The 18,210-nt window shown below is 38.1% G+C and overlaps 1 protein-coding gene across 10 annotated transcripts in view; it reads right to left on the bottom strand.

The window, feature by feature from the left end:
• TFDP2 (transcription factor Dp-2) overlaps window positions 1-18,210 on the bottom strand; it is a 37,821-nt gene that overhangs the window by 19,441 nt on the left and 170 nt on the right. Inside the window, exons 2-8 of one of the 10 annotated variants that reach the window (XM_028731190.2) lie at window positions 17,062-17,132; window positions 15,581-15,621; window positions 13,824-13,984; window positions 10,487-10,590; window positions 9,295-9,507; window positions 7,546-7,649; window positions 1,338-1,459 (exon numbers count right to left, since the gene is read on the bottom strand). In XM_028731190.2, coding sequence (XP_028587023.2) covers window positions 1,338-1,459; window positions 7,546-7,548 — 125 coding nt within the window. In that variant the 5' untranslated portion in view covers window positions 7,549-7,649; window positions 9,295-9,507; window positions 10,487-10,590; ... (1 more) ...; window positions 15,581-15,621; window positions 17,062-17,132. Of the gene's footprint in view, window positions 1-1,337; window positions 1,460-5,019; window positions 5,091-7,545; window positions 7,650-9,294; window positions 9,508-10,486; window positions 10,591-13,823; window positions 13,985-15,580; window positions 15,622-17,061; window positions 17,133-17,449; window positions 17,721-18,210 lie in introns of those variants that run through there. The other 9 variants (XM_028731193.2, XM_077929897.1, XM_028731189.2 and 6 more) reach the window with 9 other exon arrangements.

Below are 18,210 nucleotides of genomic sequence, written 5' to 3'. Positions count from 1 at the left end.
TTGTTCCGGGTGGCATTAACAAAAGGAGATGTGAAGGATCTCTCGAAACTGAGTTGAATGGGCAATAAAATGCCAAATGCAATTCAATGTATGCAAGTGAAAAGTGATGCATGTAGGGGCAAAAAGAATATCAATTTCACATATATGCTCATAGGGTCTGAAGTGGCAGTGACTGACCAGGAGTGAGACCTTTGGGTTGTAGTGGATAGCTTTCTGAAGTTGTTTACTCTGCTTCTTAGCTAGCTGGGAGAAGTGAAGGTGAAAGATAATGAGTGCACTAAAGGATAGAGGGTTTTTTAAATATATATATATATATTCCTGTATTCCATACCTGCAAGTTAAAGAGATCTTGTATAACTTAGGCAAACAAAAGCAGATGATGTTACAGCAACCATATCTCTAGTTACCAAAAATTAAGACTATCTCTAGCACCATATAGATCTTACAAGCTTCTAAAAAGAGTGAAAATAGATAAAGCAACTCAGCAAAATTCACAATAAACCAAGCCCAGCTGCTAAATTCAAAGTGTTCACCCCTTCCAATTTCTTTATATATATTATCAGCATGAAATCAAAATCTTTGCCATTCTAATGAACAATGAATATTTAAAATGTTTTAAATAGCACAGCTTCAAAACCGTTCAAAATACAGTGGTACCTCGCAAGATGAATGCCTCGCAAGACGAAAAACGCGCAAGACAAAAGAGTTTTCCGTTTTTTGAGTCGTTCCGCAAGACGAATTTCCCTATGGGCTTGCTTCACAAGACGAAACGTCTTGCGAGTTCTTGCGAGTTTGTTTCCTTTTTCTTAAAGCCGCTAAGCCGTTAATAGCCGCTAAGCTAATAGCCGTGCTTCGCAAGACGAAAAAACTGCAAGACGAAGAGGCTCGCGGAACGGATTAATTTCGTCTTGAGAGGCACCACTGTAGCTGCATAGTAAGGCCCAAAATACCTCTTAACTTCTTGATGAAGAGCAAAGCTCTATGCAACAGCAGCCCATTTTGTTGCTTACCAATGGAACTTACACTGGCAAACTAGATTTTAAAAGAATAGCCTTTTCTTAGCCCTACTTCCAGATTGGCATACTTCTCTAATATGCAAGTGTGATGCTATACATACAACAGAAATTTAAGGAAGGAGTAAGGACTTGTTTTAATTGCGCAAATAGTCTCCATTATTTCTATCATCCCATATATAAATTATGTAACTTAATGAAGCTTGACCAAAGTCAAGCGGCTACATGTTTGCATACAAAAGTCAAAAGGTGCATTAAGTAGAATTCCTAACTTATGAAGAAAACATGGAACTCAGAATGAACATGCAAGAACGGATTATTTACCCTGGAACCCAGCCAGTGGCTTCAGTTATATGCATCTGTGTGACCATGGCTGATGCTGTGGTGTAGGGACACCCAATGAGAACACTTCCCGAATTGGTCAGTCTTTGTGGTGTGCTTATAATCTATAGAAATTAAAGAAAGAACAAATTAAACTCTGCAAAGCAAACCTGAACACAGAAACAGTAAAATACATCTTATATGGAGCTTAAACCAGAATACAGTGGTACCTCTGGTTACAGGTGCTTTAGGTTACAGACTCCGCTAACCCAGAAATAGTACCTCAGGTTAAGAACTTTGCTTCAGGATGAGAACAGAAGTCGTGCTAAGGTGCCACGGCGGCAGCGGAAGGCCCCATTAGCTAAAGTGGTACCTCAGGTTAAGAACAGTTTCATGTTAAGAACGGACCTCCAGAACGAATTAAGTTCTTAACCTGAGGTACCACTGTATCAGTATATATCCTCAAAAATACACAATGAAAGTGTGGAAGTGTACAATTTTCAGACTTGGGACTGTGCTAAGAGATTAATGATGCTGGGATTTAATATTTAGAATCAGAGTTGGAAGAGATCTAAAAAATCATGTTGCAGGAATAAAGCCTCTCCAAGGCAATCTATTCCACTGTCAAACAGAACATACCAGCAAGAGGATACTCCTAATTTTTAGCCTAAATCCTTTTGATACAATTGATTTGGGTACTGCCCTCTGTAAAACAAATTACAATATCATGCATGTGTGAGTCATTCAAATATGGTCATTGTATCGCCTTTCAGTGTTTCCTCACAGGACATGGTCTCCAGCTCTTTCACTCTTGTCACTCTCCTCTGGACATGTTCCAGTTTGTCATTATCCTTCTTAAACTGACATTTCAAGAATACAGAGTGGTACCATTACTTCCAATGACCTGGATGCTATATGTCTGTTGATGCAACCTAGAATTGCATTAGTCCCGTTAGCTGCTGCACTGCACTGCACTGCTGACTTATTTCATAGTTTAAACAGGAAGTCTACATTTTCCATGCATCTCTATTCCATATCAAATGGTCTATAAACACAGCATGAGTTTTCAGTGTTGGCTACACCCTTAAGAAACTTTTGCAACAAGGTCAGCATGATGTCAGCCAGATGCTGTCCTATTGAGCAGCCACCTTCTCTTTGTTGAACTGCCAATCAAAACACACACAAATCCATGATAGTAGAAGATGCTCTGTCCTATTGACTTAGGAAACTGAATTCTTCTTAACCATAATATGGGTTGTAACAATATCTTTCTACTTCCCAAGAGTAAATGTTACAATAAATGTTGCCAAGAAAATATTAAGAATATTAAAAATATTAAGAATGCAGTTCTTATTCACTTTACAGTGAATTAAAAATATATTTTAAAAAATTGTTAGTAGAAGAGTGCTTTACTTGAGTAGAAGGAATAATTTAGCAAGATCGAATGTGGAGGTGGTGGAGCAGAATCCTACCATCAGGCCCTAACCCCAACACATGTTCAATTCAAAATCTGTACAGAGTTCAGGTCCTCCACACCTGGCCTGAAATAGCTAAGCAGGGTTAGGTAAGACAGGAAGATAACAATTCACTTCCTTGCAATTTTCCTTAACGATGAAAACACAAAATTGTGTAATAACCTGATTTTTCTTTGTGAGCCTGTTCAAACAATGGTTGCCTCCTGGAGGCAAAGTATTGTCTAAACAAGCCAAATTTCAGAATGTAGAGTTCTTTCACATGAGTGGCGTTCACAGCATTTATGGGGGGGAAATATGTATACTGATGGTTTAAGATAAGGAGATTAGATCATTCTGTATGGCAACATATTTTCAACTGAGAAAAACAAAGAATATAAAACCCCAAATGTAACAGAATTAGGCATGCATATAAACTTATGCTAAACTACAAGTAACCAAATGAAGCATATTTATGGGCCTGGCTGCATAAAAGTTTTTGTGGGGCCAGAGTTCAGCAGCAATCTTGAAAGATGAAAAATAAACTATGTTCAGCGATATGCCATTAGGTCTCATCTGAGTATCATCCACTTAGTTATTAACCTTGACATAGGCATGTACAAACTGGAATTCTAGGATCTAAAAGCGCTTCAGTTTGAGACAGTTAAGGCTTAACAAATTCACTAATGCACAAAACAGTTTGAAACTTATATGGTGCCCACCTTAACTTCCATGCCATGAAAGTAGTAAATATATTCTGGTCTAATGTTGTAATCAAAACTCAAAGCAATTTTTTTAAGCAGCAAAACTCAAGCCTTCATCAGATTACACTTAAGTTTTGTTAGTTTGGCAGATCCCCCATGCCAAATGTCATTCTAATAGGGAGTACATCCTTTTGATTTTAAGATGGCTAAACTTTTCAAGCTGAAACACAACATGCTTCAACTATGAAGCCACTTCTGCAGCTCTACAATACCGTGCAGAGTTGCAAATGTACACACCCTGGTCTTGCAGACACACATCTATGAATAGTTCAGAAATGAACATATTAACACACCCTTGCATTGGTATACTATACAGCTGTTGTCACAAATCATGCCCCTTTAAAACATGGCTCAGAAGTGCTAATAATATTTTAACAAAAAATTCTAGTGTTCATGCCTGCAAACAGCACACAAAGCTTTCCCATTTCAAGACTAAATATTATTGATTGAAATATTAAATATTTGGTATTACAGTACTAACTATACCATCACTACAGTCTGTGTGAAGCAATAGACTATAGACGTAAGAATGCTACATTTTGTATTTTATTTGAATACAAGAATAGTGGTTAGTTTCTAGTTGCGGTATCTTTTAACTCTACTCTACTGCCATCTACTGTAAAAAATTTAAAAATGCAGACAATAGGGTTCATTGCTTGAAAGGGCTCACCCAAAAACCAGAACAAAAGTAGACAAAACCATTTTGAACATTTTGAGCCAGGCAATGCCAGCTTACTATAAAACCAGCGCAGATGTAACACCTCCAATCTTTTAACTGCGCTCAGAAGATTGGGAGCATGCCACTTACAAGCTCTCTTTCTCCCATGCTGGGCTATGATAATTTTAAATGAAAATAAGAGAGAAACTGGCACATGAGAAGTATACAAGTCCTCTGTAACTCAATGAAATATACTATTGGTGCCCAAAGAGGGTAGAAACACCCCTTACAACACATTTTGCTGCAGGCCTAAAAAATGACTGCACTATGGAGAAGAGGACGACGACTCCACAACTATTGGTGAATGACTGAGATAAAAAAGAGGCAGAGAAGTCACAAAGATGTACACATTATGTTGCAGGTCTCTTCCCTCTCCCTGCACCAGTTTCCTTGAACAGAACAGTCATCAATAAAGCAGCAGCTTTTTCATACTAATAGGATTCCCCAGATGCAAAATATATACCAAAACAGCCCAACAAGGGCATCTTGAGTTTTTATGCTTACAAAATGGGGAGAGGGTAACAGAAGCAGAGGATGGAAGTCTGAGTCTTAGACTAATTCCAAGTTAGGAAAGTAGATAGAAACTAACCTACAGTCCTACATTGACGCATCAGATAGGGCAGACCTAGCTAGTGGGGGGGGGGGGAGTATCTCATCAACAAAAAATGTAGTCTTGGCTTTCAGTTTCCCAAGCAAACAAAAAACAGTTGTGAAGATGGAAATCCAGCAGTGGTGTGGGGGCTATCCCTTACATGGCACTGAATATCTCATGTTGTGTTAGTGGTAGATAGATCAGTTAATGTGGCAGCCCAGTGTGTGGCATCTGTGAAAAGGCAAATTCAATGTTAGAGATCAGTAGGAAAATGACTGAAAATAAGTCTATCAATGTCATATGCTTTCATATTAATCTATGCTGTCATACCACTTGAAATACTGTGTACAGTTCTGGGTGACATGCCTCAACCGTGTAGAACTAGAAATGGGCAACTAAGATGACCAAGGGCTGAAGCTAGACCCCTATCAAGAACTGTTATAATGTCTGGGCCTTTTTAGTTAAAAAAATGGTAAGTGAGGGGTGACATATTGGAGATGTGTAAGATTATGCATGGTGTGCAGAAAGTGGATGGGTAAGTTTTTCTCCTTATCACATAAGACTAGAACACAGGGTCTTCCAATGAAGCTGACTAATGCAAGGTGCTTCAGAGGCCCAGCATATCTGAAGGGATGAGACCTTCTCCCTCCTCTCCAGAAATAGCAGTCTTTTGATACTGTACCAGAGTTCATAGTTTAATGCCACTAAATTTTAGGTGAATATGTATTGTTCAAAGACAAGATAGCTGCAGCTACCTTCAAAGTTTCCTATTATCGCGTTAACATTTTAGGTTTTAAAACTGGCATTCAAGGTCACTAGTATAAAATTATATGCTGAAAACAAGATGTATCTTTCAGCAGAACTAGAAACTTTGAATATGTAACATGAAAGACCTATTTCCCCTCCGTTGCCCAGTAAGGGAACAACAATTAACAAACTGAACCTATTTAGTTTTGACATGGCCTAATGATCATTGGCTTGAGGTGGTGGTCTTTTACAATGGTGGCGTTAGTGTTACAGAACACACACCTTGCTAAACACCAAGATGCCCCATCTGTATTGGCATCCTGTATATTTTGAAACTGCTTACAGAGGCATTTCCTTGATATTTTGACCCAAGCCTTCTGTTTTAATGGGATTATTTTATTATGTATTTTAATTGCGGATGTTTTTATTTTAATGCTGTGTGATTGGTTTTTATACATGTAAACAACTTAGAAGCCTATTTTGGCATTGATCTGTATATAAATTAAAAAATAATTTCAACTTTTTCTCCTGCAATTTACCATTCAGGAATGCCTTTATTTGTTTTGGTAAGCTAAATATCACTGTAAACTCAGGGCTAAGGTGACAAGTATTAAAAAAGCAGGATATAATTATTTTCTGCACCGTACTGCACATTCAGGAGCTATAAACTCCAAATTAGCTGCCAGTTGCAGCAGGACAACTCTTGCAGTTCACTACAAAGACAGGATCTGGATTAAGTGAAGTTCTTAACCAAATCCATGAAACTGTTTTGAGCCTCAGTCAAAGATGCACACACCTGAACAGCCAACCATAGTACATATTAGCTTATATCTTTTCTCCATGTCACACCACAACCGTTGTAAAAGCTACCAACTTGCACTTTTATGGGCTTTATTTGCTAAGAATGTCTGGTCTAAAAAATTGCCAATTCCATCTGCTAGGATGATTCACTGATTGAGGGAGTTGCTGTACATTCTTGGATAACAAAAGTAAATCTTGATTTGATGCCCGATCAGATCTTTAAGAATTATGGACAGCATGCATGATCACCACATTTTTTCTTTAAAATAAATGCTTAAGCATAGTAGCATATTTAGTCATTAACGTGATTTAGGTTAGATGACAAAGGACTATGAACTAAGGAGTATGACAATCAAACTGCAGAAAAGTAGCCTTTAAGTTGCCCAACAAGAGTCAGAGTGGAAGTGACAGCATAAAATGCATTTAACGTATTATTGCATAACAAACTTCAAATATTACCATGTTCTACTACGCAATGCAGTTTTATAGAGACAGGTGCTAAAAATTCTGCTAGTGACATGCTGGTTCTACTACCAAAAGATAAAATAATCTAGTAATAGACTGGAAATTGCAGGGGAGACATGGATCAATATTTTGTGCTATACAGAAAGAAGTGTTCAGTGGAATAAAAAAAGTCATGTGAATTTTTTTTTGCTCTTGTTTCTACAAGTAGAACTAAACCAATTAACTTTATTTGTTAAAAGCCAGATTTTTGCCAAGAATCAAGCATACAATGGACATTTGTTTACACTAAGCAAGGAAACTATTGCAAGGGAGTAGCAGGAAATATTGTGTAACTGTTTCTCAGTTTAACCACTAAGTGCGACTGCACAACAAGCTCAGTATCATTCCAGAACATCAGCAGAACTGCATTTATTAATAGCAATCATACCAGTGCTTTCAAAATAGTGTTTCAACATGGCATGCCTAGAAATCAATGTTTCATTAAGCATCAATTATGATGTTCTCTATTCAGAATCCTAAACTTTTACTAGCAACTAATGCTTACAACTAGTTTTTCTTTTTAAATTAAACCAAACATTATTCATAATAAAGAGTACTGGTACGCTGTCAGTTGGAAAGGAAATCTGGCATGAGTTTCTACAGTGCAATGCTGTGAAAGAAAAACAATACTTACCATTTGGGGTTCAACATTCACATTTATTGGTGCAAATGTTTTTGGCAAACTCTTAGATGGTGAGTTGATGGTATACACTGGTAGTGCAATTATGGAAATATTTTCTAAAAAAGGAAAACCATCAGTATTATTTCTACAGAGAAAACAGTATGGCTATGAAAACAATTTTGCCATGTAAGCATGCCAGTAAAAATGCTGTTAAGGAAACAGACACATTGCAAGAAATGAGAAAGGCATTTGTATTTTTAATTTAAATCCCAGTTTTCCCTCAAGGAGTACAGAAAGTTTACCCTCACAACTCTGTGAGGCAGGTGAGGAAGATATAGGGACTTGCCCTAGACCACCTAGTGAGCTTTGCAGCTGAGCAGAGGGGCAATTGTTTTCACACATTCAAACTCAACGTTAGCTATTGATTCATAACACTGGTTCAAAAAAACCCAAAGACAATGAGCACTGCCTCATGGAACTCAGTGGCTCTAGAAATGTGAAGTAGCATGTTCCTAACATGACTACCATTTTCTAACCAATGAACAAAGGCTAAAAGATTAAGCAACCCCTGTCTGCAGGCTCACAATCTAATTGAAATGAATCGTGAGGGAAGAGGAAAACAAACATAAGAAAAGGGTTCTTTCTGGCAGTGATAGGTGGTGCTTATATTCTTCATTTGTTGCAGACCACCCGAGACAGGAGTATACTCATGCATTCATAATTATTGGGAGATTACACTCATGCCAGCTCCATCTGTTCTGGCAGACCTTTGGTTCAGTCCCTATTGTTTGAGAAGACAAGGGCCAGGAGATTCACATTATCTGAACACAATTTCTTTTCCTCCCATTCAAGACATAAAGGCATAGAGGAACAGGCACAACTTTAGGAAACCTCTGCATTTGAAAACTTAAAGATTCTTATTATTTTTGAAGATCTCGCATAGAACAATTATCACTGCATTTCACATCTTACCCATTCAAAGCAAATACCCTAATGAAGAGTAAAGGTAGACTTCCCTTTCAAAGGAGAGCATTAAGGGTGTCCAGTACCAAAGTTTTACCTATAATCAGGGCACAGTTACTTTCACACTTATGGGAGCAAAACAATGTTGTTTCAGCAAGAGGCAAGCTTATACAAGGAGTTACCCTGCAACATAAACAATTTCAGTACAAACCATACCTTCCCCAAAACCCAACTTATCTTGGCACAATCACCAATTATCTGACCAGGGCTGTGTATGTGCAACTTCAACAAGTAGACTGAAAAAATGAAGCACACCAATGCCAATCAGAACTTATGATTTGTCATCCAATTAGGAGTGATTTAAAAATATGAGCTATTTGGCTAACATACTGTGAAATTATTCCTCTGATAAAAATATAAAAATCTCAGGAAGTCATAATGAAATGCAAAGAGCAATTTGGTGAGACGTTCTAATTTTAATTCTATTGATTGCTATCTGACCAGAATATATTTCTCCTGACCTTATTTTAACAGACCCTTCTTAGTTCCAGTATGGGGAAAAGGCAGGATATAAATATAACAACAATAATAGATCTCACTTGAAGTTTTACAGCAATTCTGCTCTGATTGCAATAGAATATTCAATGTTCTTTAGTCTTAGCAAAACATAACTAATGTATCATACTTGGAACTCTGCAAACCAGTCTGTTGACTAAGCGTGTGTAGCGTACATATCATATTAAACAATATCTTTCTTGAAGACAGTTGCAGCAGTAGTTAAAAATTGGATCTCTTTACCTTTCACAGGCTTTCTATGCTTGTCCTTGTTACTTCACTATTTAGAAAGGGTATGTAATCCATTGTAGGAGACAGTTCTTTAGTTGTTGATTCTCTGTTCGCTATTCTGATATGAGGTCAATTCTTTATTTAGGTTACCAGTCTTTTGCCATGAAATTACCAGAAGGTCATAAATTCAATATAACATGATCCCAGTATGTCAAGCAGAAGCACCTGGTTTAAGAGAAGTTTTATTGGTGAACACAAATGTCTTCAATAAATGCTGAAAGCCATGTTTTCTATAGAATGTTAAACCAACACCACACAAGGTATTATTATGAATAGATTTTCCATTTTACCCTAACGAAGGACACACACTCACCGGCCATTTTGCCTTTGAATCTAAGATTTATTTAATCAGTTGGTACAGGCCTCACTACAAACCTTCTGTAATAGGATTTGTAAGAGGAAAGTAATTGTATGCAGACATTATTCTGATATAAAATCTCATCCAAAATTTAGATCTAACAGTTCCTTAGTATCTAGATGTTCCTTGTGAGCTATAAAAGGAAGCTTTACTCCCTAGCCAGGCAGCAGTTAACCTGTAACATCAGACCATAGGGAAACAGAAAGTCATGGAAACACTATCACCTCCCAGAGCTATCTCCGGAAATCCTGATGAAGTATAGACAAGAAGCAGGCATGAAAAACAACAAGCACTGAAAGAATGAATAAAAGCAAAAAGTCAAAAAACTAAAGGGAGAAAAATCAATCTTGTGTCTTAAAGCCTACGTCAGAACTCCTGAAAGTGTACCAAAAAAAAGAGAGAAATGAGCATGGGATGAATAGTTTGACGAAGGATGCAGAAGGGGAGGAATCTGATTAAATGCAACTGTTTAAGGCATGCATACAGACCAGAGTAACTCAAAGGAATCACCCACTATATCTTTAAAAAGATGAGAGCCCAATTTTTTTTTTCAGTTTTCAGTTGTCTGAGAAACTAGTTCACAGAACAAGAACACAATCAGCATAATTTAATATATATATTTAAATTCTATTATGTTAGTAAATAATAATGACCTGCAGGGAAAACAAAAACACTTCTTCATCAAAAATAGTTTGTGTGTAAAAATAATAATAAATACACATAGTACAATTACAATCTATGCCTAAAGGTTGTAGCATCAGAATGGAGGAGAGAATGCAGGGCTACCTGATCTGTCTGTATGAGAATTGGGGTGACCATACCCAGGACTTGTGCCCGTGGAGACAGGCAGCAGCTGTGCTGTGTAGCTTTTCCTTTCACCTCTCATGCACCTGGTGAATTTTATAATATAAGTTCTTTTGTTAATAGTGTTTCATAGAAGGTGGGTGTTTTACTGATGATTTGTTAATTTTATTTTTGTTAATTATTTAATATGATTTATGTTGTAATTGTGATGTTCTACTATGTTGCTACTTATTGTATGTAAGCCGCTTTGTGATGTGAGTGAAAAGTGGCAATGAAATAGATTGAATGAATGATGAGGCTCTCCATCCACTTCTTCCCTTCCTAGAGTAAGGCTGGGAGGGAGGAGGACCTTGCTGCTGCTCAAGTAGCAGCAAAAGCAAAAAAGGAGAAAAGCTGACGCAGCTAAACTGGGGCATGCCACCATCACCATGAAGGAAAGATCATAGAATCATAGAGTTGGAAGAGACCACAAGGGCCATCGAGTCCAACCCCCTGCCAAGCAGGAAACACCATCAGAGCACTCCTGACATATGGTTGTCAAGCCTCTGCTTAAAGACCTCCAAAGACGGAGACTCCACCACACTCCTTGACAGCAAATTCCACTGTCGACAGCTCTTAAGATGAAATAGCAGAGGCAGAAGGAGAGGAAGGAAATGGTGATACCATGCTATGTGATAGGCCATGAGCACTGTACCTCCTAGGAACAGCCCTGGAAGGATAGAATACTTTCTAACAATAGAAGTTACAGCATACCAAAATTAAAATAAGAAACTATCCAAGTTTAAGGGATCTTGACTACTGGCACAAACCTCTGATAACTTATCTTATTCACACACTCTACCGTACCTCATTTAACTGTTCCTCTATTATTTTCTTAAAGACAACCACCACCTCAGTTACTACCTTTCACAGGAATGTGCACCATTATTGATTTTACTCAAGTCCCTAAAATCAGACAGTCAACATTTTATTTGAGAAGCAGCACAATTCATGTGTGTTTTTAGGTTTTGAAGTCTAGATACAAAACTTTAAAAGGAGTATTAATCTGTTATAAATTATGTGATTTATAAATTATCTGATATTTTGATTAGAAATGCAGATCAAAAATATATCCTGAAAGTCAATGCATTTCTAATCAACAAAAGCAGTAATCCTAAACTTTTTAGTGATTTTAACAATATTAATTTTAAGTCAATAAATTAAGATTTATGCACCAACTACACAGAAGCCTCTAAGTGACTTATAGCAAACAATAGATAGATATATTTTGAAATATAAAGAATTCAGTTATAAAAACCACTGCAAACCCCCTTTCCTTTATAAACAATTGGAATAAAGGAAATGCCACCAGGGCAAATGTCTAACAGTTTAACAGTGGAAGAAGTCTGCCTTAACTGCTAATCATAGTGGACAGTGAACATGACTCAATTGGCAGAATATGAACATGTGACCTTCTATAACAAGAAAGGTGGGAAGTTCTTTCGATATTTGGACTCCTTACACAGATGTTTAAACAAATAGAACACAGCCAGCCATACCTCCCTCCCTCTTACTTGTTTGCACAGACCACATATTGATATATTATGGTTTAGTTTGTACTGTATTTCAGTTTAAAAAACTATTAATAAAGAAAGGAAAGTCACAATTCATATAATAACACACCAGTAAAATAACCAGGTGGGAGAATATGTTAACGCTGAAAACACTAAAAGCCATTACTACTGTTAGAATCAATAAAAATGGAGGGGGAGTTAAAGTATTCATCTGGTGGTAAAAAGATTGCAGTGTGTATGCCAGGTGAGCCCATACACCTGGCGGATGCCACTAAATGCCATACATGCCCAGGGGGATGCCACTAAAAAGGCCTTCTCTATACTGCTTTTGGTGCCTGCCACAAATTGTTTTGTTATAACAAGTCTGCCAAGGCATCTGATTTAAGTAAGTTTTAAAATGACTAATTTGGGGTGAAGTCAACATAGCGCATTTCTGTTACCTGCTGGAACAATCTCCCCTCTCCTCCCACCACACACTATCCTGGGAGATCTTCCAGCCCTCCAGAGTGTATTTGGGGGAGGCATACAGGAGAGGTAGTCTCACTGTGCTAGTTGAAGCCTCTGAACTGGCTTCCACTAACATTAATAGGGAAGTTGAATTCAGTCCTATATTTCATTTTTTAATTTTTATATGTAACTTGCTTTTAACGTTCATTTTTAATTGGTATTTTAATGACTATTTCAGATTGCCTAATGCAAGCTGCTTAGAGGTCCTTTGCTCTAGCAAGTGATATATAGATTTTGTTAAATAAACACACTTTTAAAAAGCTAATTATTTTGCAAGCATTCTTATTTGTTTTTATAACCATCATAAATACTAAAGTTGTTGATATGGCTTTTGCTGCTCTAATGAAGTTAATACTTTTTAAATACTTAAACACTACTTCTCAATGTTTGACTCAATTCTTTTTAAACTGATCAAATATCCAAACTAATTTATCAAACTGAAATGGATACAAAATTACTGTTTTTTGTTTTAATTCAAAATGTTTTAATCATTCAATCATGCTTAAATTTAAGAAGGCCTACTTGCATATTCAAGCTTTGTATAAGAAAGGCATGCTCTTCTAAACAGAATGCATTGAAGATTTACTAAAATTTTACATGTATCAAGGATTATTTTCAGTGACTGGCACACTAAACCCATCTCCTATTAAAGCTCATTTCTTGTCAATAATGTAAAACAGCACAATATCAATTCCAGTCTAATAGTGCCACCCACACTGCCTTGGAATAAACTATAAGGCAACTGGTGTGTTCATGAGCCAACAATATTCAACCTAGGTCAGTGCTAATATTTTTGAAGCACAAATTAGCCAAGTCCACCAAACCAGTTAAAATTAAGATACTCAATGCCATCCACTAAATTGCTTCTTCCAATCCTCCTTTTAAACACACACTGTGTGCTGGCAGTGTTTTTACTATGCTCACTTTCCCCTCAATGAAAAATCTTAAATTGCCAAATGTTTTATTCAATTTAAAATAAAAAAATTAAGGCATAACTATTTTGAGATGTTTTTACATAGTGCCATACCCAGCACTTTTTATTTACAATAACTGATTTAGCCCACATTATTAAGATGCAGATGACATATTCCAATTCTGAATCTCTAAGTGACAAACTATAGTAACTTCACCCCTCCCCCAGCATACTGCTCTTTTCCTGTGTAAACTTTCAGGAATAATTTACTGAGCACATTATGTTCAACTCTTAAAACTGCTACTGAAGGTAAAAAGTATCCAATGCATTAGGTAAAAATACTTACCCAGGAAGACAGAAACCAAAACGATATATTCCCTGGACTAAGGAAGCATGCCTTTTACTGCAGTACCAAGTCTCCAGTCTTTGTTACTATTCAGAGGAAACTTGAGATGGTGCCAGACATGAGCAGTCAAATGCAGAAGCACTCCATTTACAAGTGGATATCTAGAATAGCAAAAGGATGTTCTGATAAGATGTTCTCCTGTATAATATATATTAATTTCCCCAATAAACTTTCCAACTGCACAAAGATTTTTAATAACTTTCCTTGAAATACTATACTTTGGCTAAAATTCAAAGTAGTGACGCTAGCATGTGAGAAAGAACTGCATGTGCAGCAAGAGCTTACTTTGTTATGACTACTACAGCAATTCTCACTTTCCAAGAGGCAAGCAGTTTCTAAGTTGCACATGATGGTGCAGAAATATCAAGATGGTGCTCTCCTCTCTCATTCTCAATTAAACAAAAAAATACCACTATTTGAATTCTTACTTTATGCCAGCAGTATAAATATTGTGTTCCATTTACTCAGATATCAGAACATTTTAATTTATAAAGAAAAGAATGCAGGAAAGATACCTTAAGCCACCTTGAACAAAGTTACTTGAAAAGAAGAATACAACAGAAAACTGCTGAATTACAACTCATCAAGAGCTTCACTGTTATCACTAATTGGACTAAATTGAGACAATGAATTCTGACCACATTGCATGCATTAATTGGCTTTCCAATGCCAGGATATGTTATGAGCAACTCTTTTATAAATGACCACTGTTAATCACTGACTCTATACTTCTTACATTCCATCTACCTCTGACTTCACTGTTTAGATTTTTTAATAAAAAATATTTATCTACCATTTTATATTAAAAGTTATCCAAAGCAATTTATCAATAAAATAATAGAACTCAAAACTTTTAAAATTGAAGTATCCACAGTAGATAAATGATGGGATGTGTCAGACCAATACTAGTGGTCAGGGAAGACCTGGATGAAGAGTTATGTTTCTAACATATGCCAAAACCTTAGCAAGGTCCATGCATAACTAATTTCCAAGGGGAAGCAGTTCCCCCACAAGCCATGTGCATATATAACTGTGACTCATGATAACATTTATGCATCTGATTATGTGAGCTGCAGCTTACAGTATAATATATTTGTTAGCCTTTAATGTGCAAAAAGACTCTGCTGTAAAGCACACTGAGAAGATAAGACTGATGGAAAGGGAAACTTGACCTCTCCCCACTAAAGCAGTCTGAAAGCTCTAGTAACGATCTGAAATAAGATTTCCAAACTGTCTGATCGGACCATAATTCTACAATCATGGTCCATATATTTCTCTAATTTGAAATATGAGATACAGGCTAGTATCATCTGGAAAAGGACAGACACAAACTGGGGTGAGATTATTTTTTTTAAAAAAATGTTAGCGGTAATATTTTCAATGAAACAGGATTGGAAGAATTTTATTCATGTAAAGTGGTATGAAAATTTCTTAAATAAATAATAAATGGATTCCTCTGCCAATACTACCCCCTCCTGTTTTACTTGTAAAGGTCCTCCAGCATGAAGACAGAGATTCTGACAACTTACAGAACTGGAGGTGGGAAGCTTCATTTTTCCAAACTTCAATTCATATCTGGACCCCAAGTCAAATCAGACAGAACCTGAAGGGTTTTGAACTGAAGTGGCCAGTCTTTCAAATCAGGGTCCTAAACCAAATCTTGTGGTTGATGCACATCTCTTAGACACACAGCTTACCTTCATAAGTGAACACAGCCATCATAACAATCTCTCTTCAGCTGAGAAGAGAGAGAAAAAGAACAGTGAAATTTTAGAGTGTGTGAGAGAGACAAAAGACTTGAATTGCAGAGCAAAATCAGCCTTCCATTTAACAACTCGGCTGATAGTCAAAGGCCAGGGATGGAGAACCATCAGACTTTGGGCTTACATTGGCCCAGGTCCCAATTTAGCCTGAAAGACCATTTCCCTCAAACTACAGCCACCAGCCTTGCACCTCATACCATATGTGGCTCAGGTCTGGGGCAGGTTGAAGTATGTCTGACAAGCAATTGTCAGAAACCTTAAAGTGATACCATTTTTTTCAGTGAAAAGGGAGGCTTGCTTAATCAGTGGTGACAGCAAGCCTCTAGTAATTTACAGTAGTATGAAAACCAGCCAAGCTTTCATGACACAAGGCATACTTTGTTTGGTCATCTGTGGGACAACCTGTGGTTAACCCAAGGTTAGTTAAACAAATCATAACTTAGCATTACATGCAAAACAGGTCATTAGAATATATTTGCTGAAGAACTGTTGGAAATTTACCAGAGAATAAATTGTTTCAATATCAATAACGGCACCCTTCCAACCTTACAGAATTTAACAGTTCAAGAAGTCACCCAAAGTGACCCCACCATCTATTATGACCTTTTCTTGTTTTGTACAAAATAACTTTTGAAGTTGATTTCAAAGTGCAGTTTTACCCCTCCAACTGAAATAAAACATGTAGCTAGCCTGTAGTATGAGTTTGCATATTTTCAGCTTAATATTTTCTATAGACCCTAAATATGTCTGTTGTAGATTAAACAGTTTTCAGTAACAACTAATCAACTGGTGTATAAACGCTGACAAGCTAATACTTATTACAGCATTTATGGGCCAGCTTTACCTTTAGGTGGGGACATAATTGTGTTTTTCTGTATGAGAGAAGTTAAAATGTGGCAGTCGATAAGACAAACACTAGAAATGTCAGCCCTGGAATTTCAACACCATGCATGCCCTCCCCCAGGTTAGTAACAAACAGTTCTGACTGCCTGAGGTTGTAACTCATGGCAAATCTGGGACATAATCATGTTTCTCAGTACCCTTACCATCCTCCCTTCAACACAGACACAAAAGAATGTCTAGCTACAGGCATTATTTCACTATCTCATTTCAGCCGCTTCTGGATTTTTATTCAAAACATAGATAAGAGTGTTTTGGCTTGGTAAGGTCAGTTTGAAATAATGGCAAATATTTTACTCCTCTATTAGTGTATTTTTCATAGATTTAATGTACTTTTATTTATTTAATATTTGCACACTACCATATTTTTTTTGAATGGTACGTGGTTTGCATAAACATTTTGGCCAAGCCCCGATATCTTGAGATGAAGGGTGGCAAATAACCTCCCCCCCCCCCCCCATTTTTAAAAAATATAAATAAATAAATAAATAAATAAATAAATAGCATATGCTTACCTGGGGGTTAAACTTCATTGAAATCAGTGGGATTTACTTCCGAGTAAAACATGTGTAAGGACACTTCCACCCTAAACAAAGTTAGGCCACAGTGAACACAGAAACACATTCCTGAAGCAGGCATATTTAGAATCGGGACTCTAAACAGTTAAAGCAGTTAAGTAGCCCTTATTGCACCAACTTCCGTCACAAATTGGCACAAGGCAAAATAAAGGAAGCTGGTGTGGAGCGTAATTAAAAAAATAAAAAACCAAGTCCCAATTTGGGGGGCGGGGTGTGTGCAACAAGCCTCTGCACCCCATGGGGTGGCGGAGGAAACCTCAGCAGCCTATAGCCACAGCCATTTTATTCATGGACTCATGCAACGTTCTACATTTCACCAAGTTACCTACACCAGGGCAGTTGCACCTCCGATCCCAGCCCTTCAGGATTACAAGCCTCGCAGGAAACAATAATCAGGCTCTGGCCATCTGTTTACCACCGGCGGTGGGGTGGGTGGGGGGGAGGGGGTGCCCAGAGCGCCGAGTGCGCACTTCCCAAGTCACAGCAGTAGTGCCCAAGGCTCCCGCGACCGCTCTGGAAGCCTCGTGGATCCAAACGGGCATCCGAGGGAAGGCGAGGACAGGCTGTGCGTGGAAGGGCTGCAGGGGTCTGAGGAGAGAGCGCGCCCCCTTCCCCACCACCGACCAGGGGAAGCACATTCGCAAGGCTGGAGGAAGAGGAGGAGACGCGGAAGTGGGGGGGGGGGGAGAGATAAAGCTCCCCGGCAACAGAATTAATCACAGAATTGCAGAGTTGGGAAGGGACCACGGGGGTCATCTAGCCCAACCCCCCTGCAATGCAGGCACCTTCTGCCCAGCGTGGGTTTCGAACCCACAGCCTCAAGGAGCCTCATGTTCCACCAACGGAGCTCTATAAGGGAGAGCGCCCTCGGCGGCGACGGCAAAGAGCACGACCCGCCTCTCCTCACCCTCCCGGCCTCAAGACCACGAGAGAAGCGCCGGGGCCTAACGGCCGTCTGCAAAACACCGACGCCGGTTTCTGAGGAGAAAGGAGTGCGGGGACGGGGACGGGGGCAGGGCAGCCTTAGCACCACACTTCCATTAAAAAAGAAAAGACCCGGTAAGTCCCGCCGCCGTCGTCGTCGGA

The sequence above is a fragment of the Podarcis muralis genome, chromosome 6, assembly GCF_964188315.1.
Source record: "Podarcis muralis chromosome 6, rPodMur119.hap1.1, whole genome shotgun sequence".
Classification (NCBI taxonomy): Eukaryota; Metazoa; Chordata; class Lepidosauria; order Squamata; family Lacertidae; genus Podarcis; species Podarcis muralis.
This window is presented reverse-complemented; position numbering and strand designations above follow the sequence as displayed.